The following is a 25,755-nucleotide window of genomic DNA, read 5'->3' on the forward strand; positions in this document are numbered from 1 at the left end:
TAGCAACGGGGAGGGCAGCACCAAATTTGCATACACATTTACATTCTTTCTGTCTGCATAATTCAACAGGTTTCCTGCATATTCATGAGGCCACAGATGAAGGTGACTCTCCCAGTCCCTCCTGGAAACCTGGCTATTGTGCCCTCTGCCCGCAGTACATGGTCATGGCTCCAGGCCTGGCTTTGCAGGCCCTGACTTGCCCCTGCCAGACCCAGCTAATATTCCCCAAACACTCCCTTGTATTTTCCTTGGGTTGAGCCTCTCGGCCTGCTGGGGATGCCTTTCCTCAGCATCAGTCCTGCCAACAGTACACACACATACACACACACGCACACACGTGCACAGGCAGGTGAATTCCCATGGGGAGGGAGGGATGGCAGGGAGTGACCAGGGCTGTTTCCCTGGTAGAGGAGGTCCCTCCATCACACTTTTCCTCTCTGGGTGTTTCTGACATGTCAAAGAAGGGGGTGCATGAATGAATCCCACTGAGAGAGGTGGGGTGTAAGCTAAACTGAAGGCTGCAAATCGATCAACAGGGAGAGACCTGGGGCACTGACAGAGCCCCTCACAGCCCAGGTTCCCACCAGAGTAATCAGAGGAGCCAGGACAGAGCCCCAAGGAGCCTCAGGAATAGAGGCTGGGGCAGGAAACGGGGAGAGGGAGCCCATGGCCAAGAACTCTTTCAGAGTGCCATGACTTTTTTTTTTTTTAAAGATTTATTTTATTTATTTCTCTCCCCTTTCCCCCACATTGTCTGCCCTCTGTGTCCATTCGTTGTGTGTTCATCTGCATCTGCTTGCATTGTCAGGTGGCACCGGGAAACTGCATCTCTTTTTTGTTCCATCATCTTGCTGCGTCAGCTCTCCATGTGTGCGGTGCCACTCCTGGGCAGGCTGTGCTTTTTTCGCATGGGGTGGCTCTCCTTTCAGGGCTCACTCCTTGTGCATGAGGCTCCCCTACGCGTGGATGCCCCTGTGTGGCATGGCACTCCTTGCACATGGCAGCACTGTGTGTGGGCCAGCTTACCACATGGGTCAGAAGGCCCTGGGTATCGAACCCTGAACTCTCCATATGGTAGGCGGACACTCTATCAGTTGAGTCACGCCCGCTTCTCTGAGTGCCAGGCCTTGAAAGCCCTTAAGGGTTCCAGGGTGAGGCTGTGAGGGGCTTCTCCAGGGCCTGCTCTGCATTTTGTTTTTTGTTTTTTTAGTTAGGCCAGTAGTTTAAGAAATGAGAGAATAGAAATGGGAGAAAATAACAGATTATGGGCCCCAGGTATACTTGCAGGTTGGTTCAGGCAGAAAGGGGGAAAAAAGGGTCTGCCCATATTTTTGACTCTTCCCCTGGATCCTTACTGCAGCCTCCTCACTGCTCCTCCTGCCCTGTGCCCCCAATATGCTCTCCACACTGCAGTAGGCAGAGTTCTCTCCCTCAAACACAAATCTGATTTTCCATATCACTCCCTCCTTAAAGCCTTGGGCGACTCTCCATCACCCTCAGGATGAAGTCCTAACTCTTGGCTAGGCACTCAAGCACTTCCTGTCTGGCCCTCATTCTCCTCTGAGCCTCATTCCTCATACTCCCTGCTTTGAACTTTATGATCCAGCAATCATCTTGTCCTTGGCCCCAAATTCTAATGCTGCTTCTCACCTCTATACCTTGGCTTACTTCCTTTCACCTGGAATTCTTCTGTGTATTCACCACATTGTAGTAAAATTTCTTATATAGCTGTGAGGCTATACCTCTCATGGGACTGGAGGTTCTCCAGCCCAGTGACTGTTTATCACATTGTAGGTGATTAGATATTTTTTGAACTGAGAGGCCACTGAAACCATTTAGGACTAAATCTCAAGTCTAGATTTTATCTTCTCTGTGTCTTGGGTCTCCTGGGGACTACTGCACAGACCCTGCAGAAGAAAGGGATGGGCTATCCCTTTGCAAATGCTGCCACCTTGTGACCAGATCCAGAAGCACACCAGAACATCACCTCTTTAAAGTAGGGATCAATATGGGAATCGGAGATGTCCAACAGAATCAGGCCTGATCTCCACCTCCAGCTGCTCCAGGCTGGTGGTCCAGACAAGAATGGCGCAGGAGGCAGCAGGGATTCAGACCCAGGTGCTGAGAAGCCATGAAGAGAGAGTGCTTGGAGCCCAGTTTTGACCAGTTCCAAGCAGATAGGATGGCACAGAGCTAAGGCTCAGAGGCATGGCACTTGTGAGTAGGGTGAGGCATTCAGTGTGGACAGAACACAGGTCCCAAGGGGACCAGACCAAAGATAGGCCAAGTCATGGGCAGTGGCCAAGGAAGGCCATCCAGAGAAGGAATTTGGATCTTTGTCCTCCAATCTGGGCATGAGGAAGCTAAAGGAGCAGAGGGAAATCTGGGTGTAGCCAGACACTTGGAGGCTCAATCTTAATTTTTTCAGTCATTAAATATTTATTGAGTACCTACTGTGTGCCAAGCAATGTTCAGGATCCTTAGGATACATCAGTGAACAAAACAAAGACCTCTGCCCTTATAGAGCTTACATTCTCATCAGAGGGGAGACAGACAATAAACAAAAACAATATTACTAGGAAGTAAATTATATGTTAGAAGATGAAAAAAAAAAAGAGCAAAGTAAGGGAGATAGGAAGTCCTGGTTTGCAGTTTTAAATGGAGTGGTCAGTGTAGGCCTCTCTAAAGTGACATTTTAGCAAACACTTAGAGGAGGAAGGGAGGTAGTCATGCAGGCAATGGGGAAACAGCATTTGAAACAGAGGGAACTGCCAGTAACTTGGTATGGAGATCGTGTAGGGGAGTGAAGCAGGGAAACCAGTAAGAATGTTTGTGAAATAATGAGGGGCACAAACCAATAGAGGCTGAGGGGATGGAGATACCCAGCAGGCAAAACTGGCAGGACTGTTTGGATACAGGAGGTTTAAAACTCTTCCAGGTGTATCACATTATGAAATCCCCAGTCCGGGATTAACAAACTCCCTCTACATCCTACCTCGAAGGCAAGTGGTAAGATGCTTAACACATTCCATCCTGGATGACCTCACTGCTCACCTGCCCACCTGTATGCCCCACCATGAAACCACCTTCTCCAGCCTCTTCATTCCTCAAACTCATCTCCAGCAACTTTTCTTACAGGTCATTCAGCTACCTACTCTCATGCTCATGTCAGCTCCCCAAATCTCAAACCCACTGACTCCTCCATCCCACCCTTTAGCTCAATGTCTTACCCTTCTACTTCTCTCAACTACTCCATCTCAGCCCATCCCACCCCAGACATGTTTATGGAGCCATCCAGGCCACTGTCACCTTTCTATCTTCAATTCCCTCCCTACCCAGTTTAGATCCCTTGGTCCTTCACTACATGCATTAACTAGTCTACTCTCTGTTCTTCCATCATTCCTGCCTGCCTTAACCTCAGTCCAGAAGGATGCAACAGCGATTTCTCTGAGTCCTCACGCGTCCTGTGGATGCAGCTGGAGATCACATAGCCTCAGACTGATGACATGGTTACCAGCTTCAAGCAGGCATTTAGCCCACCTGGCCATCCTCCCATACCCTGTCATCTCTCCCAGCCGCAGTAACTATTATATTTCCTTCTCACCAGTCTCCTCACCTCATTCTCAGCAGAGCAGCTGGACTCCTACTTCAAAGGGTGGACAGAGGTCATCTGAACTCCCTTGTGCTCCACCTTCACCTCCACACCCATGTGCATTCACATCCATCCTCAACTCCTTCCCTCCTGTTACAGGAGTCCCTCTTCCCCCTCCTGCCCCAGGAGTTCATACTTACCTGCTTCTGGCTCCCATTTCCTTTCACCCTCTCAGGAATCTCATTCTGTTGGTTATTCACAATCTCCTGCATTTTTGATATTTATTTTCCTATCAGCTTCCTCCACTAGTCTACAATTTGCTTAAGTCTCTAACTAGTACATTAACACAAAACAAAAGCACATAGTTAACAGTAATGTTTTGATGATATTCTTTAATACCTTGTAACATATATTTCACAATGCAAGATGTTGGTGATGGGGTGATGTATGGGACCCCTGTATGAAGTTATACATATTTGTTTTCTAAGTTCACAACTTTTACTATATACTTACTGTTTATATATGTTCATGTATGAACGATATACTTCAATAACTTTTTTAAAAAGCAATGGGGTGATGGAAAAATTTTGGTAAAGGATAGTGGTGATGGTAGCACAACACAATGAATGTAATTAATACCACTGAATTGTACATTTCAAGTAGTTAAAAAGGGAAATCTCACACTACATATACATTACCACATGTGATGGTTTGATGTTGTATGAGCCCCAGAAAGGTATGTTCTTAAAGCTGTTAATCCATTCTTGTGGGTGCAAACCTATAAATAGACCCTTTTGATTAGGTTAAGACATGGCCCAGGTTGGGTCATAGTCCTCTTACTGGAGTCCTTTATAAGAGAATGAAATTCATATGAAGAGAGAGACTAAGACATGGAAGCAAGATGGAGGCAACAAAACTTGGAAGAGAAGGGAGAGACCAGCAGATGCCACCAGGTACCCTGCCATGTGACAGGAGTCCAGGATCACTGGCAGCCAGTCTTTGGGAAGAAAGCAGCGCCTGATGATGCCTTGATTTGGACATTTTTCTAAGCCTCAAACTGTAAGCTTGTATGTTAAGAAATCCCCATTGTTAAAAGCCAACAAATTTCATGGTATCTGCATTTTGGCAGCCTAGCAGACTAGAATATCACACCCACCCACAAAGCTCCCTGTACCCCACATTCCTCTCCAGCTATGACTTCTCCTCCCACTCGCAATCCATTTTCTTGAAGGAGCTGTACCTTGTACCAAGGCATAACTTTTCTAAATGATGGGGACAGAAGCCGCATTGCAATAGATTAAGGAGAGGGTGGGGAAAAAATGGAATTAGCAAGTATATACACCTTAGCCAGTCCCCCACCTCTACCTCTCCCAACATTTCAACCTCTCCTTCCTGGACTCAGCAGAACACCACTTTAACACCCTCAAATACCTGGGTCGACCGTGCTATAAATTGAGCCCAGAAGAGTCCCAAACTGGGAAGTCTTAAGCTGGAGCCCAGGGAAGTAAGTATACAGAGGAGCTTAGTTGTGAGGAAAGAGGGAAGGCCTGGGGAAGAGAAGCAAGCCATTCGCCTAATCCTCTACAGCTGGCTTTGAGGAGCTAGCAGAGCAGCTGAGCCCAGAGAGAAATGAGCCCTAGGAAGATAGGAACCCAGGAAGCCTGAACCCTCACAGATGGCAGCCATCTTGCTCCAACCGTGAAAATAGACTTTGGTGAGGGAAGTAACTTATGCTTTATGGCCTGGTATCTGTAAGCTCCTACCCCAAATAAATACCCTTTATAAATGTCAACAAATTTCCAGATTAGGGCCCTACGCCACAATCACCAACCTATGTCTTTTTGACTACCCCTTCTAATCAGAGTTGCAAAATGGCAGCTGAATCTGACCAGGAGTTGTGTCTTTTTAAAAATTTGGGGAGCAGATATGGCTCAAGCAGTTAGCGCCTGCTTCCCACATGAGAGATCCCGGGTTTGGTTACCAGTGTCTCCTAAAAATGAAAAAAGAGTCCCAATCTGCTCTCCTGGTGACTGGACACCCAGGCTGCTAGGTATATTGTACAAAATCTCTAAACCCAGTGGGAGACCCAATTAACTCAACTTTTCACTAACTTGGGCAAAAACAAACAAAAAACCCCACATTATACTAAGTGAAAGAAACCAGACACAAAGTACTACATATTGTATGATTCCATTTATATAAAATGTAACTATAAATCCATTTATAAAGATGGAACTAGATTAGTGGTTATGGAGGGCTGGGAATAACAGAGGGATTGAGGAGTGACTGCTAAGGGGTGTGGAGTTTTCCTTCTCAGAGTAACGAATTTGTTCTGAAATTTTTTGTGGTGATGAATGCACAACACTGTGATTATACCAAAAGCCACTGATTGTACACTTTTGATGGATTGTACAGTATGTGGACGTATCTTAATAAAACTGCTTTAAAACAAACAGTGGGAGACCCAATTAACTCAACTTTTGTCCACTGCCCACAACCCTGCTCTGGTCCCTGCAGCTCCATGGCTGCTGTCACCACCTTTCTCTCTCTGCTCATGCCCCTGGCTTCACCAGGGTAAATCTGAGTCTAAGGCCAAGGCAAGGCGAAGGAGAAAATAGGGCAAGAAAGGCAAGGATGAGACCTGGAGGGAGATGTGGGATTGGCGTGTTTTAAGAAAAAGCATGTTTGTAGGCTGAAACATTAATAAAAATAGCAATTAACATCAACAGAATACTAGGAGTTCAGGTGGTGTCTAAGTGTCATACATATATATAACTTCATTTAATCCTCATAACAACCCTATGAGGTAAGCACTTTATCCCCATTTTACAGATGAGAACACTAAGGCACAGAGCAGTAACTTGTCCAAGGTCACAAAGCTAGTAAGCGGTAGAGGCAGCATTCAAATCCCAGCAGTCTGGTGCCTGAGTTCCATAAGACACACCAAGGATGGAAAAAATAATCTGACCTGGCAGTCTCAAAGCGGGTGGCAGGCAGCCACCCAGGGTCCTTAAGCAGGATACTGCTTAAGTTTCTCATTGACTCAAGATCATCCCCACACCAGTCTGAACCTATTTTTCCTGTCTCCAGCCCATGAGCTCCCGGAAGGCAGGGCCTCCCTTCCCCTAACCCCACCTCCACACAGCACGCTGAGCAGAGGCTCATTAGACAAATCCGACAGAACCTTTATTTCCTAAATCACTCCCTAGACCTCTGTTCAAAAAGGCAGAGCAGAGGCACTGTACATGGAAGCCAGGGTGGGCGCTTCTTAAGCAATCCAGAATCCAACAGACTCAACACGTGTTACTCTTCACAGCAATAGCTTTTCATGTTCCAGGGGAAAGGGAAGCCAGAGGACAAGGCCCACTTCTGTGGATTCGAATCTTGTTGGGGATGTTGAGCAATTAGAGGGGCCTCTCAGAGAAGACACAGCCATCCCAGACATTCAGGCTTGGAGAAGAGCTTGGCTCAGCAGGTCTTCAGGACCGGGTGTCTCGAGCTCTTCTTCGGGGTCGAGGGCCATAGCTTGAACTGGGTGTGGAGCCCAGGCCAGGGGGTGCCCCTGGGGGTTGGTAGCCATGCTCATTGGGGTCCAGGGGGTCCCGGCTGAGCAGTACCCACACTGCAGGCACATGGTGGCGTACTGTGAGGGGGTCTAAGCCTGTGTCTGGTGAGGCTGGGACCCAGCTGTCCTCAGTCTGCAGGAAACGTAGCTTGGTGAGCTGGTGCAGGCCTGGTACCCGACGCTTGACAATCTCAGCACAGCTGATAGCCTTGCCTGCTGCCCGGCCAGAACCTGAGAACACCACGTGCCGTGTGCTGCCGCCCTCCAACTGACCCAGCGCCAGCCCTAGCAAGTTGCGGATTTTGCTGCCATCTCGGACTCGCATCTCCAGGGTACCAGGAGGTAGTTGGGGCATTGGGGAAGGCACTGGGAGCTCCACAGAGCCAGCTTTCCGGTAGTGCTCCATACTGTGTGGTTTCGTCTGTAACTCTTGCTGCCTACTGCAGAGAAGTGTCAGATAAGTGCTAGGCAGTGCAACCCAGGTCATCACCCGGCTCTGGCTCTCCAGGACACGGCTCTACTCCTCACCTCAGACTTCCAAGGAAAAGCACCATATCCCTTCATCCTCAGCATCTCAGGTCAAAGGTCATGCCTGCCTCACCCTGGGATGGACTGTACCCTATGCCCCCTCGTCTTTCCTCAGGATAGTCGTTACTGCCACCACTCCCACCTTCTGGAGATCCTGAGACAGGATCATGCCCCCACATCCCAAACTCCCCAGGCCTGGGACAAGTGTCCTCACCCTGGGTTTCTTGGCACAGGGCCCAGCCCCTCTCATCCCAGCCTCCCTGAGAGCAGGGCTGAGCGTTCCTCACCCCGGGCTCGCCCAGGTCAGGGCCAAGCCCTCTCACACCAGGACAGAGCCAAGAGTCCTCGCCTAGGGCTCCCCGAGGAGAGAACAGACCTCCCCACTTCGGGCTCCCCTGCACCAGGCCGAACGTCTCCCACACCGAGATTCCCAAGGTCGATCTCTCTCGGCTCAGGTCACTCGGAAACCCGGAAGCTGAGGCTCGACACGGGCGGCTGCGTGGGCTGCTCCTCGGGTCGGGCCCACGGCCCGGCCGGTCTCGACAGTCCCCTTCGCCACCAGCCGCTCCCAGTATCCCGACGTCCGCAGCGGTCAAGGGGCCCGCCTGCCCTTCCTTGCCCCCGCCTCCAATCGCCCTCTACCTGGTCAAGCCCCGACACTCACCGCGCCGCAGGGGCGCCTACGCGGGATCCGGAGCTAAGATGGCGCGCGGCCTGGGAGCGCGCCGAAGCCGCGGGGCCGCGCACGCCGGGCGGGGGCGGGGCCTCCGCCGAGGAAACCCAGGATCAAATTCTAGAGCCTCCAGAATTGAGCAGAGCCAGGACGCCCGGGGACTGGCAGCACAGGCGCATTGGATCCGCAGTCGCACCCCACGCGGAGGCGCTCCTAACGGGGAGAGGGCGGGAGGGAAAGAGCCCTGCGGATGGGAGGGACGGTCATCAGAGGAGTCCAGCGCCCGAAGGGTGGGGAGGCTTTGGCCTTCCGAAGGTGGGAAGGCTGCAGTTAACGGATGAGCACACGGGCAATAGCCAAGGCGAGTTTCACTAAGGGTGGGAGAAAAGGGTTCAGCTTGCAGTGGCCTCTGCTGCACAGGGAGAAGCTTTATTACTGAGTTCTGAGCTTCAGCCTCATCCTGTGCGCACTGACGAGCCCCGGAGGGGTTTTCAACACAGGCCAATTGAAACACCAGACCGTGTGCACAGCTCACTCTGGCCGCAGAGAAGTAGCGGTTAGTGGGGAAATCAGGCCGCAGCCGCTGGCAACCCTTGGCTGCGACGTCCGGGGCCGTGTCCGCGGAGCCTAGCACAGTGGCCAGCGCTTAACGCGCTCAGACATTTGTTAAATGATTTGTTAAATGAATGAACCAGAGACATGGCAATGGGAATGAAGAGTAGATTAAGTTGGGAGATTAATTAGGTAGATTCAGTAAAGACCTGGCGGAGAACGCAGGAAGAGGATATAATACAGACCAGTGTGGATATACTGAATTTGAGGTGCTAGTGAATCCGCGTAGGTGGGGGTGCGGCAGGGAGTTGGAATGGGGACCATTGGAAAGGGGTCTGGAGCAGAGCACTCCTTGAGACCACAAGGGGGCAGCAATCACTTTGGGAATTTGGTACCAATCTGGGTGTGTACCTGCTCTCTCTCATCATGATCCCTCCTCTCCTTTCCAATTTTCCCTACCCAGAACCTAAAAGTCCCGGCATCCAAGCCTTCGACCTCTTCTGAGATCCCTTTCTCAACTAATAGTACCAGGTAGGCTTCCAAGAAAGAAACTTCAAGGCTCCTCTCTGCCTTTGCACATACTGCTCCCTTGGCCCTCAAAATAACTGCATGTCACCCACCAAGGCTGCCTCCCCCATCAGTCTCTTCTTTGCCGTAAAGGACCTTGTGTCCACCTAGTGTGATGACTTTTTCCTTGGCTGTCTCCTCCCCTTGCCTGTACAGGACAGGAATTAAGGGGGCCTTCCCTGTGTCCTGGTATGGCACCTGGCATTTAAAGGGTGCTTAGTGTACATGGGATAAATAGATGCATACATCAATGTCCCACTCGTTAGAATCAAATGGAAGCTTTCTTTGTGAGAGTGCCACACCTCCCTGAAGGACACATCAAGATGAGTAGTTCCCAGTCCAAACACTAGGTTGGTTGACAGCTCTTCCCTCTATCAGCCCCATCCCCATCACCAACCCCATCCTAGAAGAGAAAGCCAGTACACTCCCCAGTGATATCTATAGTTTATTGTCACTGGAATAAGGGCACTGATTCAGGAGAAGGACTGAAAATCGCAGGTAAGCCCTGAACTCTGATCTCAGAGCCTCACCTGAATGTAAACAGGTGGACTGCAGGTCCAATAAATACAGAGAGCTGCCTCTGTTCTGCTACAGTGGCAGTTGGCACAGGGCCCCAGAGCCTGGCCACTTTATCCTACCCTGAGGTAGGGAACAGCCATCACTCCTCCGCTGGTTTCACTCGCTTGGCAACCTCTAGCTGGCCAAGTAGCTCATCCCACTGCACAAATTGTTTGGAGAGAAGCATTGTCTGTTCGCAGGTCAAGGTGAAAAGAACAGAATTTGAATGAGGGACTGAAGATATTTCTCATCAGCCAAAAGGAGTGGGGTGAGGAACAGGGCTGGTTGGGAAGGGATGAGAATGTTACATGAAACAAAAGGACAGGACTTGGGGACAGCACCCATTAGGGGCCTGGATGAGCAGAAAGGATACAATCTTGTTGTATTCCTCCAGGAGAGCCTTCGACTCCTCAGTGATCTCCACACACTGATCCTGTGGGGTCAAGGAGTGGCAGAGAAAATGGAGTTGGACAAAGACCCCACCTCCCACTAACCTTTCTACCTTATCAGGGACCCTCACTCCCCATACAGCCCAAAAAAGGTGAGTCTTAACCAAGGAGCAAATTGTTAAGGGGGGAACATGAGCAAATTGCTAAGAGGGGAGGGAGGAGGGAAGTATTGTGGGAAGATGGTACAGTAGAAAACTCTAAGAATCAGTTTCCCACCCACCCACACACATCCAGTTTTCAAGAAAAAATTGCAAAGCTCACAAACAAACATGAAAGTATGAACCATTCATGGGAATAAAAGAATTTGCCAGAAACCATCCACAAGGAAGCTTAACATTGACTTGAAACATTACTCAAAGACTTTTTTTTTTGTTTTTGGGAAACCGGTGCTCAACCACTGAGCCATATCGGCTTCCCTGAGATTTTTTTTTTTTTTTTTTTTTGGTTTGTTTTGCTTGTTCTTTGTTTTTCCTTTTTTTTTTTTTCAGGAGACCCCAGGAACTGAACTCAGGACTTCCCATGTGGGAGGTGGGTGCCCAACTGGTTGAGCCACATCTGCTCCCCAGTTAGTCAAAGACATTTACATTAATGGTCTTAAATATATTCAAGGAGCTAAAGGAATCCATATACAAAGAACTAAAGGAAATTAGGAAAATATTGTCTGACAGAATTAAGAGACGGAAATTATAAAAAGGTACCAAACAGGAAATCTGGAGTTGCAAAGTACATAATTGAAACGAAAAACTCTAATTAGGCAGATTCAATAGCAGATTTTAACAGGCAGAAGAAAGATCTGTGCACTTGAAGATAATGACAATGTGATTGAAATTATCCAGTGGGAGGAATTGGAAGAAATTATAATGGAGAAATATTAATGGAGCCTGAGCGACCTGTGGGACACCATCAAGCATACCAACATAGGTATCACTGGAGTCCCTGAAGGATGAGAAAGAAAGGGGTTGAAAATGTATTTGAAGAAATAATGGCCCCAAATTTCCCAAATCTGATGAAAGACATGAATATATACCTCCAGGAAACTCAACGAACTCTAAGCAGGACAGACATTAAGAGATTTACACGAAGACATGCTATAGCAAAACTGTCAAAATCCAAAGATGAAGAGAGGATTTTGAAGGCAGCAAGAAAGAAGCAACGAATAGACATTTGTCCAAAGAAGAAATGCAAGTGGCAAAAAAAACACAAGAAAAAATGCTCAACATCACTAATGATTAGGGAAATGCAAATCAAAACTATAAATTTCACACCTGTCAGAATGGCCACTTTTAAAAAGTCAGAGAACTACAAGTGTTGGAGAGAATGTGGAGAAACAGAAACACTTATTCACTGTTGGTGGGAATGCAGAATGGTACAGACACTCTGGAGGACTGATAGGCAGTTCCTAAAGAAATTGAATATGGGCTTGCGGAAGAACTGAGAGCAGTGACATAAACAGACATCTCCACATTGATGTTCAAGTGGCATTATTCACGAATGCCAAAAGTTGGAAACAACCCAGGTGTCCATCAACTGAGGAATGGATAAACAAACTGTGGTGTATTCACAGGATGGAATATTATGAGCTGTAAGAAGATATGAAGTTGTAAAGCTTATGACAACATGGATAAGCCTGGAGGACATCGTGTTGAGCGAAGCAAGCCAGACACAAAAGGACAAATACTGTATGACTGACTGCATTACTATAAACCAAAAGTATTGTGTAACACATTGTATGATTCAAAAAAATATTTGCATGTATCCAGTACCTTTAACTGAGAAATGTATGTTTTGTTTTTTTAATTGGAAGTAGAAAAAAAAGAAAGCAACTTGTTGCATACAAGGAATAAAAGTAACAGTGGATTTCTCATCAGAAACCATAGAAGCCAGAAGAAGACAGTGGGATGATAATATCTAAAGTCCTTAAAGAGAAAAAAAAACTAGCAACCAAGAACTCTAGATCTGGCAAAATTATCCCTCAAAGATGAAGGAGAAATTAAGACATTTATAGATAAGAACTGAAGGAGTTCATTACTAGGAGACCTGCCCTATAAGAAATGCTAAAGGGAGATTTTCAGGCTGAAATAAAAGGACACTAGTCAGTAACTTGAAGCTATAAGAACAAATAAGGAACACTGCTAAGATAACTGCTCAGGTGAATATAAAATCCTGTATTACTGACTTTTGTTTTGTAACTGCATTTCCCCCCTCCATATGACTTAATAGGCAAATGTATAAAAGCAAAAAAAAAAAAAAGCATTTAAAATCTGTTAATGGGCATACAATGTATAAAGATGTAATATGAGACAATAATGTATAAAGGAGGAGGGATGGAGATATACAGGAGTAGAGAGTTTATATATTTCTGAAGCTATTACCATCTAGTTGACTAAGTTGTTAATAGTTTAAGATGGTACTGGTGATTACAAAGGTAACCACTATGAAAATAACTAAAAAATATAAAGAAATGGAAAGAAGAAGGGAATCAAAAGGGTATACTACCAAGAAGTAATTAAATGACAAAAAAAGAAAGACAGTAATTAAAAATATATATATACAGGGAGCAGATGTGGCTCAAGCAGATGTGGCTCAAGCGCTCAAGGAGAGCATCCACCTCCCACATGGGAGGTCTGGGTTCAGTTTCTGGTACCTCCTAAAGAAGACTAGTAGGCATGACAAGCAGATATAGCAAGCAATCAGATGTGGGAGCCATCTTGGGGGGGGGCTTAAAAATTATTAAAAAAATATATACACTTATACAAGACATACAGAATATAAATAGCTAAATGGCAGAGTAAATCCTTCCTTCTCAGTTATTACCTTAAACATCAATGGATTAAACTCCCCTATTAAAAGGCAGAGACTGGCAGACTGGATGAAAAGTGTGATCCATCTAGATGCTGTCTATAAGAAATACACTTTAGGTACAATGACACAAAGTAATTGAAAGTAAAAGGGTGGAAATGATATTCCATGTAAACAGTAATCAAAAGAGAGCCAGAGTGGCTATATTATTGTCAGACAAAATAGACTTTAACTCAAAGAAGATTACAAGAATCAAAGAAGGGTATTATACCTTGATAGAGGTTTCAATTCAGCAAGAAATATATAACAATTATAAACATATATGCACCTCCCAACAGAGCCCCAAAATATATGAAGCAAAAATTGACAGAATTGAAGGTAGAAATAGACTTTAATATACCACTTTCAATAATTGATAGACTATCTAAACAATCAATAATTGATGGACCATCTAAACAAAATACCAATAAGGAAGTAGAGGACTTGAACAACACTATTAATCCAGTAGGCATAATGGATATATTAAGAATACTCTACCCAACAACAGCAGAATATACATTCTTCTCAATATACATGGAACATTTTCCAGGACTGACCATATATTATGCCACAAATCATATCTTAGTAAATTTAAAAATAGTGAAATCATACAAAGTATCTTCTTGAACCACAATAAAATAAAGCTAGAAATCAACAACAGAAGGAAAACTGGAAAATTTACAAGTATGTAGAATTAAATAACACTATTAAACAACGAATGGGTCAAAGAAGAAATCAAGGGAAAATTAGGAAATATCTTGAGATAACAAAAACAAAAACTCAACAAAACTTATGGGATGCAGCAGAGGCAGTGCTCAGAAGAAACTTATAGCTCTAAATGCCTACATTAATAAAGAAAAAAGATCATAAATCAATAACCTAACTTCACACCTAAAGAAACTAGAATAAGAAAAGCAAATTAAACTCAAAGTTAGTAGAATGAAGGAAAGTAAAGGTTATAGCAGATAAATGAAAGAGAAAATAGGAAGGAAAAAAATAGAATCAACAGAATTAAAAGTTTGTTTTTTGAAAAGATCAATAAAATTGGCAAACCTTTAGCCAGACTGAAAAAGAAAAAGAGAGATCACAAATAACAAATCAGGAATGAAAGTGGAGACATTACTACCAACCTCACAGAAATAAAAAAGATTATAAGAGGATACTGTGAGCAATTATATGCCAGTAAATTAGAAACCTAGATAAAATGGACAAATTCCTAGAAACATATATATTACATAATATGATGCAAGAAGAAGTAGAAAATCTCAACAGACCCATAACAAATAAAGTAATCAAAAATCTCCCAAAGACAAGTCCAGGACTGGATAGATTCACTGCTAAATCCTACCAAACATTTAAAGAAGATTTAATACCAATCTTTCTCAAACTCTTCCAAAAAACTGAAGAGGACAGAACACCTCCTAACTCATCCTATGAGGCTAGCATTACAGCACAAGAAAAGAAAATTATAGACCAATATCCCTTATGAATATAGATGCAAAAATTCTCAGCAAAATACTGGCAAACCAAATCCAACAGTATATTAAAAGGATTATACACCATGACCAAATGGGATTTATTCCAGGAATGCAAGGATGGTTCGAAATAAGAAAATCAATGCAATATACCACATTACTAGAATAAAGGGAAAATGCCACATGATCATTGTAAATGACACATAAAAAGTATATGACAAAATCCAACATCCTTTCACAATTAAAAACATTCAGAAAATTAGGAATAGAAGGGAAATTTCTCAGCATTTTACTGTAAGTTTGAGCCAGAGAATGCAGGCAAGAGAAAGAAATAAAAGATATCCAAATTCTGGGAGTGGATGTAGCTCAAGTGGTTGAGTGCCTGCTTCCCGAGTCCAAGGTTTGATCCCCAGCACATCTTAAAACAAACAAATAAATGAAAAAACCAACTCTTATTGGGGAGAGGATGGGGCTCAGGGGTTGAGTGCCTGCTCCCCATATACAAGGTCCTGGGTCCAATCCCCACTAACTCCTTAAAAAAAAGATATCCAAATTGGAAAGGAAGAAGTAAAATTATCCCTATTTGCAGATGACATGATCCTATATACAGAAAACCCAAAGACTCCACGAGAAAGCTACTAGAACTAATAAATGTATTCAGCAAAGTTGCAGGGTACAAGGTAACACAGAAGTCAGTTGAGGATCTATACACCAGTAATGAACAATCTGAAAAAGGAAATCAAGATAACAATTCCATTTATAACAACATCTAAAAGAATAAAATACCTAGGAATAAATTTAACCAAGGAGGTGAAAGACTTGTACACTGAAAACTATAAAATATTGCAAAGAAAATTAGAGACCTAAATAAATGGAAAGACATCCCACTGATATAAAGATTTAATAGGTTTAAAATGTCAACACTAGAGGGGCAAGAATCTCTCAAGTTCATAGGCAGTGCCTAGTAAGACAGCAGACCAATATGCCAAGCCCTCAAATTGATGCGTGTAACTATGAACCTTAATCTTGCAAAATTGAAACTTAGCCTAATAATAACTATTACCTAAGAATTACCTCCTGAAAAGTTCCTTGTTACTCAAATGTGGCCTCTTTCTAAGCCAAACTTAGCAAATAAATGCATATCTTCCCCCCAGAGTGGGACATAACTCCCAGAGATGAGCCTCCCTGTTACCAAGGGATTAATACCAAGCACTAGCAATGCATTTGGAAAAAGACCTTGACCAAAAGGGGGAAATATTAAATACAAAAGAGTTTTTACAGCTAAGAGATTTCAAACTCAATTGGGAGGTCATTCCAGAGGTTACACTTATGCATATATCAGGCAGATCTCACTAACTGCCACTGTAAACGAAGCCTCAAACAGGGTACTCCTGAGGGCTCTAGAGCCATCTCGGCACTATAGGCAAGGTACACAACCCTTTGAAATCAGCACCCTTTCGGTGGGCCTTACTTTGGAATATATGACAACCTATTTCCCCAATGTAACAGAGTTAGACTAATTTATAATTTACCCACACATGATTCTTCAACCCCTTTTATTTGAGCCTATAACTAGTACTACACCCTTTAAATATGTCTCAGATACTTAAATCTTCATTCTTTTCATATGCTAGTTGAGTCCTGAATCTCAGAAGAGTTGCGATCTACACCTACTCTCCAGTTCATCAAACTCACCCAGGACAATGAAGAAAATGATGATGATAGACAACCCCCATCCCAAAAAACAGTACCTACAACTGCAAGCAAAACAGTTCTATCTGTACCGTAAGATCTAACCCCCTCACAATCTGAGGCAGAGCAGGCATCACCATCCCAAAATCCTCAAGGTTGTAGAATGAACAAACATAAGGGGGAATGCAACCATGGACAAAGTAAACTTAGTAATATTGTAGTAATGGAAGAATATGTAACATTGATATAAAGATAGTGGTTACCAGAGGTTCTGAGGAGAGGGGGAGGGAATAACTGGTGGAACATGGGGCATTTTTAGGGCATTGGAATTAAGTGTAAACAACAATGTAAACTATATACCTTGGTTAGTAGCAATGCTTCAGTATTTATTCATCAATTGTAGCAAATGTACCACATTATTGTAAGATGGTATTAATAGAGGAAGATGTAGGAAGTAGAGGAGGTGGTGTATATGGGAATACCTTATACCTGTAACTTTTCTGTAATCTAAACCTCTTTAAAAATAAAGTTTGTTACATATAAAAAAAGATGTCAATACTGTCTAAAGTGGTCTACAAATTAAATGTAATCCCTATCAAAATTCCAGCATCTTTTGCGGAAGTGAAAAAGCCAATCCTCAAATTCATAAGGAATCGCAAGGGGCCCCAAATAGCCAAAACAATCTTGAAGAAAAACAACAAAGATGGGGGACTAACAATTCCTGACTTCAAAACTAACTGCAAAGCTACAGTAATTAAAACAATGTGGTACTGGCATAAGGATAGATGAATAGAATAATTGGGTAAAATTGAGATTCCAGAGATAAATCCACACATCTATATGGACAGCTGATTTTCTACAAGGTGCCAAGTCAACTCAATTAGGAAATAAGAGTCTTCAACAAATGAGATTGGGACAACTGGAAAACCACATACAAAAGAACAAATGTGGACCACTATCTCTCATTATATACAAAAATTAATTCAAAATAGATTAATGTCCTAAATATAAGAGCTAAAACTATAAAATTCTTATAAGAAAACAGGGAAATATCTTCAGGTCCTTGTAGGAGGCAATGGATTTTTTATATTTTATACCTGAAGCACAGCATAAAAAGAAAAAATAGACTAAATGGAGCCCATTAAAAAAAAAACTTTTGTGCATCAAAGGACATTATCAAGAAAGTGAAAAGACAACCTATAGAATGAGAGAAAATATTTGAAAACCGTATGTGAAAAGGGTTTAATAGCTAGAATATATAAAGAACTCTGACAACTCAACAGGAAGACAGGCCAAATAAAAAAATGGGTCAAGGATTTAAAGAGACATTTTTCCAAAGAAGATTTTCAAATGGTCAATAAGTATATGAAAATATGCTCAACACCATTAGCCATTAAAGAAATGCAAATTAAAACAACAACGAGGATATGGATGTGGCTCAGTAGCTGAGCACCTGCCTCCGAAGTTAGAGGTTTCAGGTTCAATCCTGGTTCCTCCTAAAACAAACAAACAAACAAAACCCTACAATGACATGCCACTTCATATTCACTAGGATGGCTATTTTTTACAAATCTGAAGAACAAGAATGTGGAGAAATAGTAACCCTCATACATTGTTGATGGGAATGGAAAATGGTACAGCTGTTGTGGTAAATGGTTTGGCAGTTCCTCATAAAGTAGAAGAGAATTACCATATGACCGAGCAATTTTACTCGTAGGTAGATAACCCCCACAATTGAAAGTATTGACTCAGACAGAGTTGTACACCACTGTTCAGGGCAGCATTATTCATAATAGCCAAAAGGTGAAAGCAACTGAACTGTCCATCAACAGATGAATGGATAGACAAAATGCAGAATATCACAATGAAATATTCAGCTATAAAAAGAAATGAAGTGTTGAGACTGCACAATGTACATATATAGATGAGCCTAGAAGACATCATGTTGAATGAAATAAGCCAGACACAAAAGTGCAAATATTGTATGATTTCTCTTAAATACTTAGAATAAGCAAATGTATAGACAGAAAGCAGAAGAGGAGTTACGAGGGTGAAGGTAGGAAGGAATAGGGAGTTATTAATATTATTAAATGAATATGGGTTTTTGTTTGGGATGATGAAAATAGTCTGGAAACAGTGGTAAAAGTTACACAGCATTGTCAATGTACTTAACGACTAAGAATTATCTATTTAAAATGGTTAAAGTGATTTTTATGGTATGTATATTTTACCACAATTAAAAAATGTTTTATTGGTTCCCAGTGCTGCCCAAAGAGAAGACAAGCAGACACAGAAGAACTCACAGCGAACAGACACAGAGAACAGACAATGGCGGGGAGGGGGAGTAAATAAATAAGTCTTTTAAAAAAAATGTTTTAAATTAAAAACAAAACCGAATAATATATATAGTCTACAGAATTTAAATATCCAATAAAGAGTTTAAAAATTCCTATAGTAGAGGACAGAAACATTATAAAAATTTTGTTATACTTTTTCACACACGTTTATTTAGTCCTACTATTAATTACTGCTAATTGCCACTAACTGTTCTTATTGCTGTCTTGATTAAATAATAAAATTTATGTAACAGAACAGTAAGTAGACTAATATATTTTCAAATAAACACTTCTTTATCATTAAAAAACAAAAACAAGGGAAGCGGACTTGGCCCAGTGGTTAGGGCGTCTGTCTACCACATGGGAGGTCCACGGTTCAAACCCCGGGGCCTCCTTGACCGGTGTGGAGCTGGCCCATGCACAGTGCTGATGCATGCAAGGAGTGCCGTGCCATGTGCCACGCAGGGGTGTCCCTCGCGTAGGGAGCCCCGCGTGCAAGGAGTGCACCCTGTAAGGAGAGCTGCCCAGCGGGAAAGAAAGTGCAGCCTGCCTAAGAATAGTACCGCCCACACAGAGACATGACACAACAAAAAGAAACACAGATTCCCATGTTGTCCCTGTTGTCAGCGGACAAAAGAAGAAGACAGACAAAAGAAGAAGACGCAGCAAGTAGACACAGAGAACAGACAACCGGGGCAGGGTGGGGGTGGGGGTGGGGGTGGGGGGAGAGAAATAAATCAATAAATAAATCTTAAAAAAAAACAAACAAACATACAAAAAAACTGCTTAGGGGGTACTTTCAGGTCCCAGGATAGGTGCCCTAACAATAGCATGCCTGGTGCCATTTTCAGTCCAAAGGCTAATGGAAGGGGGAGTGGGCCACACATTTAAGGAAACATCCCCCCATTACATGTCTCCTCCTCCCTGTTCCCTCTCTGAACTTTTCACTAGGATCTAAGAATACTGAAAAAAGAGTTCTTCTACCCAAAGGAGGCACCATCCCCAGGAATTCTTCCGCACAATATCAACCTTCTGGCGTCTTAGAACATGCCTACTCTGAGAAGTAAGAGGCCTGAATGTGGCCGGAGGCAAATCCCTTCCCCTCTCTGGGGTAAATGGAAGATAAAGATAAACCCCTAAGTTTCCCTTGGATCTGACATCAGCGCTGCCTGAGGCTGCTGTGTGGCAGGGGTGGGGAACAGGCACCTCACCACCTCTACCTTCCCTTCCAGTCGTCTTTCCTCCCATACCTGCTGCTGGATGTGGATCTGGGCCAAGCGCTGCAGGCGAGAGGCATGCTCAGGAACGGCTGTAAAACACAACACACTGCCCAATGATGCTTGTGCCCTCCCCCGGGACTGCTCAATAGTCTATTAGGTCTTCGGCAGGATTAGAGTATTGAGTGGAGAAGCTAAACAAACGCCAGGCCTTATTGACCGCTGCAACTGGAGGGGGGGTAGGCGGGCAGGAAGCCTCATATCCCCCCTAGTCTTACTCTACGACCAATAGAGGAGGGGAGGATACAGGCCCCTAAAAGAAGGCAAAACCATGGGGTGTCCAGAGTTGCCTCCTAGCCCCACTCCTGTGCTGCAAGCAGGGTCAGATGGAGAGAGCTTTGCTTATGATGGACTCTGCCCCTTTGCTCAAGGCCCAGGGGGCGACGTCTGCCTTGCTTAGGGAGCAGAAAGCCTGCCGGTGGGCTGAGGATGAGTGCCAGTCCCTAGGATGGCCACCTGGAATCAAACACCCAGAACCTCAGCCACCATGCTAGGTCCTCAGCTTAAGGCTGTCAGACGCTCAGCAGGTAGCTGATAAAAGGTGGGGAGGGGCAGCTGGGAAAAATGCCTCTGGAGACAGACAAGATAGATATCTGGATTCAATTAAAGCCACTGTCTGCCTGTCAAAGCCCAGGCCTGGGACTGCTCTCAGCAGTGCAGCAGGAGGAATTCACACACATTCACACATCTGACTGAATCTGGGCTCTGCAGCACCCTAAGGACAGATGCTGAGGGGTGGGGTAGATGGCAGAAGAAAGCCCTAGAGTTAGGAACTTCTAGAGCTTATGCTAGTGTCCTCTGGGTCCAAATTGCTTGAGGTCCTGGCTTGAGGCCCTTTGCCCTGGCAATTGTAACCCCGGATAGAGGTGGCAGATGCCCCCAGGGTGAGGGTAAAGACAAGGGGCAGACCCAGCCTGAGCTCAGGGAACCCAGGGCATGGGCAAGTGCTGCCTATCCATCTATGTCTTCAAGCAGGGTAGTGGAGCTGCAGCCCCGGATATGTACCTTTGATGGGGGCGCTGTCCAGCGTGGGCACCAAGGCCTCCACCTGCTCCAGCAACGCAACCTGGGAAAGGATGAACTGCTCCTCTGAAGCATAAGCAGACAAGAAAGCGGCACTGAGGCAGACCTGGACACTGTTATTCCCAAGCAAGGGGCTGAGGCCCTGGCTGGGTCCTGGAGCTTCAGGCAGCTATTCTGCCCACCAGCCTCTTCTCTAGGTGAATACTCTCCCATCCCACCCTTGCCTTTCCTGGATGCCTCTGGTTTGACCTATTGTGAGCCCAGGGGACCTTTCAGTTTCTCCAAATCCCACCTTTCCTCAAGTTTCAACTCTAGGGCCTCTTCCTCTAGCTGCCTATCAACAACCTCAATGAGCCTCTCCTAGACCTTGGGTGACTAAGTGCTTCAGACTTGAGCCCCACACCCAAGGGCTCCCTGGAAGGTCTGAAAAAAGGAGACATGTAACAGACTATAACAGACAGGTTCTGCTCAAAGGCACAGACAAGCTTCAGAAGAACCAGGGTAGTAATGGGAAAGTCCAATGAGAAGAGCAGCATGTGGGCTGGTCCCTGCTCAGGGGATTTCAAAATGGTTACAAAGACTGGAGAACATTCAGGAAGGGGGAACTGCTGTATGCAAATACTTGGAGGTAGGAGTGCTTGTCAGCTAGTAAAGGAAAAATCATTCAAAGGGCTGAACTGGAGCAGAGAAAGCACAGGAAACAGAGCTCAATGAGAGGGTAAGCCCGGCAGACTGTGGAAGGCCTTGACTGGCAGGCTAAGGAATTAGCACTTTATCCTTAGGATAAAGATAGGATAGAGAGACACTGGGGTTTCAAAAAGGCAAAGTGGTATGTTGAAAACATATTTTTGGAAGATGAGACTGGAATTGCATGACAGAAGAGAAAGAACAGGGTGAAGAAGATGACTTAGGAGATGCAACTCTTCAGGTGTGAGGGGAAAACAAGGGCAATGGCCATGGTGAGGGATGCAAAGGCTGGACTCAAAAGTCAGGGCAGGGGAAAATCTCCTGAACTTGGTACCTAAGCCACAGCAATTGGTCAGGAACCCTTTGGGAGCTCTATCAGCCCTCTGAGCAGAAGCTGCCCTTCCTCACCCAGTCCTCAGGGCCATATTCCCTCCACCTCAGTCTCCCTCCTGGGAGTCTGACCTCCAAGATGGGTAACAAGCTCAAGTTCCTGAAGCAGCAATTCAGCTTCTTTGAGCTCTACCTGTACCCATGAGGGCAGGGACTTTCCAACTCACCATCATATATACCTGACTCACAGTAGATGATCATTAGACTTCTTTTGAACGAATGAACATAGTATGTACTCAGCAAACCCCAGCTTGTAGAGTGGCTGACTGACTGATTAGCAGACACTACCAAGGCAACAAACAGTTCCTGCCTAGACCTCTGAAATCCCAAAGACTTCTCACAAGAAAGAAATATGTTGAAATTGATGCCAACATTTCCCCTCACCCAAATGTAATGCCCTCTGCCTCACCCTTTCCTAGAACCTTCTCTGTCCAGTGAGGAGAAGTGAGGAAGGTTTTGAAGGAAAATCCTAGGATCAGACCATGGCTTGCACTATGGTCTAAAATTGGCCCAGAGGTATACCACACCCAATGCCTACAGGAGGACCCACAGGACCACCCTGGGCCTCAGCCCAGAGCCAGGTCAGAATTCCAGAGAGTAGCTTCCAGGGTTGTATCCATGAGAAAATTGGATAGGGGGAGGCCATCTCTGTGCCCAACCTCCCCAACAACCCACATCCCCAGATCCTCATACACATACTGTCCAGCCCTACCTGCTAAGATGAACTGCAGCTTAGATGCATCAGGTATGGCAATGCGGTCAATGTATTCAGGATCCAAATATTTGATCAGGTCTTCAACTAGAAAAGTAGCAAGACAGAAAATGGAACCAACAGGGATGGGGAGTGGGGCTCTCCAGCTTATGAAGGATGTCAGGGGAATGGTCAACCTTGGGGAGAGTGTGGGGCTGATGCCCACACTGCCCCACTGGCCTCCAGGCAACCCATCCCTACTTCCCTGTCTGTCTGCTCTGATCACCTACTGGGCAAACTTAAGCTTCAGAGCTGGGAGCATCATTGCCACCACCATCCTGGGGCCCTCAGCTTTCCCACTGACCTGTCCTCACCAAGGGTGAAAGGTCCCTTTTCATCTCAGTGCCAAGCTTTGTGTGTTTTCCAGTTACTGAGCAGGGGTTGCTAGCTCTGACCTAACTAAAAAGGCTTGGCCAACCGAAGGCTGGGGCTATCAGTGCCTAATTTCTTTCCTGCCTCTTAACATTGCCTGGGGAAATCCCATTCCTTTCTTCCCTCCTTCACCAAGGGAAACTGTCAGAATGCCCATCCTATAACTTAGGATACTGTCATGGGCTTGGAGTTTATCCATGAGGGAGAAAGAAAGTACACCCCACTTTACCACTTCAGTAGGGAAATGTCTTCACATGCTTACTATCTCCAAAGGGCTACTCCAGTAGCCTACTGGGCTGAAGGGCCAAAGCCCAATCCCAGGAATGGGAAGAAGGGCAGACAGGCACCCCAGAGAAACACTTACTCTTTTTGTACAGAATCTTCACCCTCTCCCTCTTGCTGGCAATATTCCCCAAAGCCACTTGTACTTTGACCAGGCCATCAGCCACCTAGAAGGGGAGTTGAGGTTAATTCTCAGACACCAGCTGGATCAATGTTTGGCAGGGTATTTCCCTAGACTTCCAAGAAATGTAAGTTGGCCTTCTTTTCTATTAAAGAAGGTGCAATCCTACCTTCGGGGACTCCTCAATGCGAAGCAGGGAGATAATCATGTACTCTTTGGGGAGTTTCAAGTCTGATTTGGGAGGTAATGAACTATTTGAGTTTATGGAGCACTGACATACACTATACATCCCCTGGTTCCTAAACCCCAGAATTAGGCATGAGAAATGCGAGCAACCTCATCCAGGCCTTCATTACCTCATGACTGGATGATTGCACCAGCCTCCAAACTGACCAGCCTACCTCTAGCCCTATCCACTCCACATCAACTTCAGTGGGGCAGATGGAAGAATGTAGGGCAACCTCTAAAATCCCAAAGACTGTACAATCCCTGTATTAGAGAATATAGAAGAGGATCAAATTAGGGGAGAGGAAGAACAAAATTAAGAACAGTGGGTTAAGTATGAGATGCCTGCAGGACATCCAAGTGGAAAAATCCAGTAGGCAACTGGACATATAGGTCTGGTTCTCAGGACAGAAATCTGGACTGGATATATACATTTGAGACATAATGACATGTAACTGATAACTGAAACTATGGGAGTAAATGAGCCTAACTAGGGTTTAAGAGTAGAGGGTGAGAAATGCCAATATTCAAATGTCGAAAATATGGGGAGGCAAATAAAACCAAGAAGTAACTAGAAAAGCAGGAGGAAAACCGAGGGGGAGGGGGCTTGGCATCTAATATGTCAAAGGGAGAGAATATATTGACAAGTCAATTATCAAATGGGAGTTTAATCTGCTAGTGACTCGTATGAAAGGATATCATTAATGCTAATGCACTTAGCTCCAGTATATGTCTGATGCTCCACTAGGGGTTCCTCATTAAAGGGCCTTCTTATAGTAGAAAGGGGATGGAAGGACACCTACGTCTCGTCGTTGTTAAAATTCGCTCCCCGATTTAGGACCAGTTCAAATCTGAACACCAGTATTCGCCCCGCTCCCCTCCTAATCCGGATCTCTCAGAACTCATCTGTCGTTCCTTGGAGTGTTCTGTACCCCTCTCTGCTCTGCCTCTTCTGGGGTCCCACTGACCGCGCTCTCTGCACAATTCATTTAACAATTAATTACACAGGGCTCCATGACGGCCCTTCCTTTAAGGACTTCAGTTTTTATTGAAACTCTCATTAGTCAGCTTCTCGAGTGTGTCAGGTCTCTCCAATTAGTCCTCGAGGGCAGAATCTTAGTTACTGTTTGCACTTAGCCCACCTCAAGGAGACCTTACCACCTGCAGAGCTCCCTAAGGGAATGGACACTGAGTGTCCGATCTACCCCGGGATGTCCCGGACCTTTGTTATTCCAAAGATCGGGGGTGGAGCGTTTGCACCCTTGCTGGGGACCGGGTCAGTAGATCGCTCTTGCTCGGTCCCAGAAAGGCACAGCCGGATCCCAGACAGCTCACCTTTCGCGAGCCGCGCGCCACGCCCGGCCCGTACACCCAGCGCTCCAACTCCTCTACACGGGCCTGTAGCCGCTGCAAGTCGGTCAAAGCCGCCATCGCTATCACTGCCCCGCCCCAGCCGGGGTACAGTCAGAGGGTGGGACATCCGTCCGAAAGAACGGCGAGCCAATCCGAGTGGCCCGGAGCCCCTTCATGCAGGAAGTGACGCCACGATTAAGGCCTTCGGTGCCGGAAGCAACCGACGGGTTTTATGGAAGATGTCAAACGCTGCTTGGTTACCAAGGCAACGGCTACCGGTCCAGGCTTTACCCTGGTTCCCAGCGTCTGGCTGTCAAGACACCTTTGCCTTTCTTTTCCTAATCCCATGGTACCAAAGAGGTTTCCTCACCCCGTTCTCTGAGATTGTGTGTATATACCCGCTATTTCAAGGTAGGTCCATTCCCATAGGTCCATAGACGGCATCTTGA

General features: G+C 45.2%; 2 protein-coding genes across 5 annotated transcripts; both read right to left on the reverse strand.

Annotated features, from left to right (window-relative positions):
* Positions 1-2,415: 2,415 nt before the first annotated feature.
* On the reverse strand, positions 2,416-8,446 carry RPP25L (ribonuclease P/MRP subunit p25 like). 4 transcript variants are annotated; one of them, XM_071216829.1, is made up of 2 exons: positions 8,350-8,446; positions 2,416-7,597 (listed from the first exon to the last, which is right to left on the reverse strand). In XM_071216829.1, exon 2 carries the CDS (start codon positions 7,561-7,563, stop codon positions 7,072-7,074), a length of 492 nt encoding a protein of 163 aa, XP_071072930.1. In that variant the 5' UTR covers positions 7,564-7,597; positions 8,350-8,446; the 3' UTR covers positions 2,416-7,071. The 4 variants fall into 4 exon arrangements, with proteins under 4 accessions (XP_071072930.1, XP_071072927.1, XP_071072928.1 ...); XM_071216826.1 differs by having other exon boundaries at positions 2,416-7,594; positions 8,350-8,412; XM_071216827.1 differs by lacking the exon at positions 8,350-8,446 and adding an exon at positions 8,062-8,162.
* Positions 8,447-9,909: 1,463 nt separating this feature from the next.
* Positions 9,910-25,428, reverse strand: DCTN3 (dynactin subunit 3). The gene is made up of 7 exons (XM_004473665.5): positions 25,289-25,428; positions 23,690-23,774; positions 22,915-23,001; positions 21,108-21,191; positions 20,076-20,134; positions 10,409-10,468; positions 9,910-10,225 (listed from the first exon to the last, which is right to left on the reverse strand). Exons 1-7 carry the CDS (start codon positions 25,382-25,384, stop codon positions 10,136-10,138), a joined length of 561 nt encoding a protein of 186 aa, XP_004473722.1. The 5' UTR covers positions 25,385-25,428; the 3' UTR covers positions 9,910-10,135.
* Between the last annotated feature and the right edge of the window lie 327 nt (positions 25,429-25,755).

The sequence above is a fragment of the Dasypus novemcinctus genome, chromosome 8 (genome assembly GCF_030445035.2).
Source record: "Dasypus novemcinctus isolate mDasNov1 chromosome 8, mDasNov1.1.hap2, whole genome shotgun sequence".
Classification (NCBI taxonomy): domain Eukaryota; kingdom Metazoa; phylum Chordata; class Mammalia; order Cingulata; family Dasypodidae; genus Dasypus; species Dasypus novemcinctus.

What these genes read in the sequence shown, in the direction of transcription:
- RPP25L (XM_071216829.1), bottom strand. Translation starts at nt 7,563, where the DNA reads ATGGAGCACTACCGGAAAGCTGGCTCTGTGGAGCTCCCAGTGCCTTCC.
- DCTN3 (XM_004473665.5), bottom strand. Translation starts at nt 25,384, where the DNA reads ATGGCGGCTTTGACCGACTTGCAGCGGCTACAGGCCCGTGTAGAGGAG. An exon ending in TGGCGCGCGGCTCGCGAAAG is followed by an intron (nt 23,775 to 25,288) that starts GTGAGCTGTCTG and finishes CTCCCCTTCTAG; the next exon opens with GTGGCTGATGGCCTGGTCAA. An exon ending in GGACAGCGCCCCCATCAAAG is followed by an intron (nt 20,135 to 21,107) that starts GTACATATCCGG and finishes TGTGTTTTACAG; the next exon opens with CCGTTCCTGAGCATGCCTCT.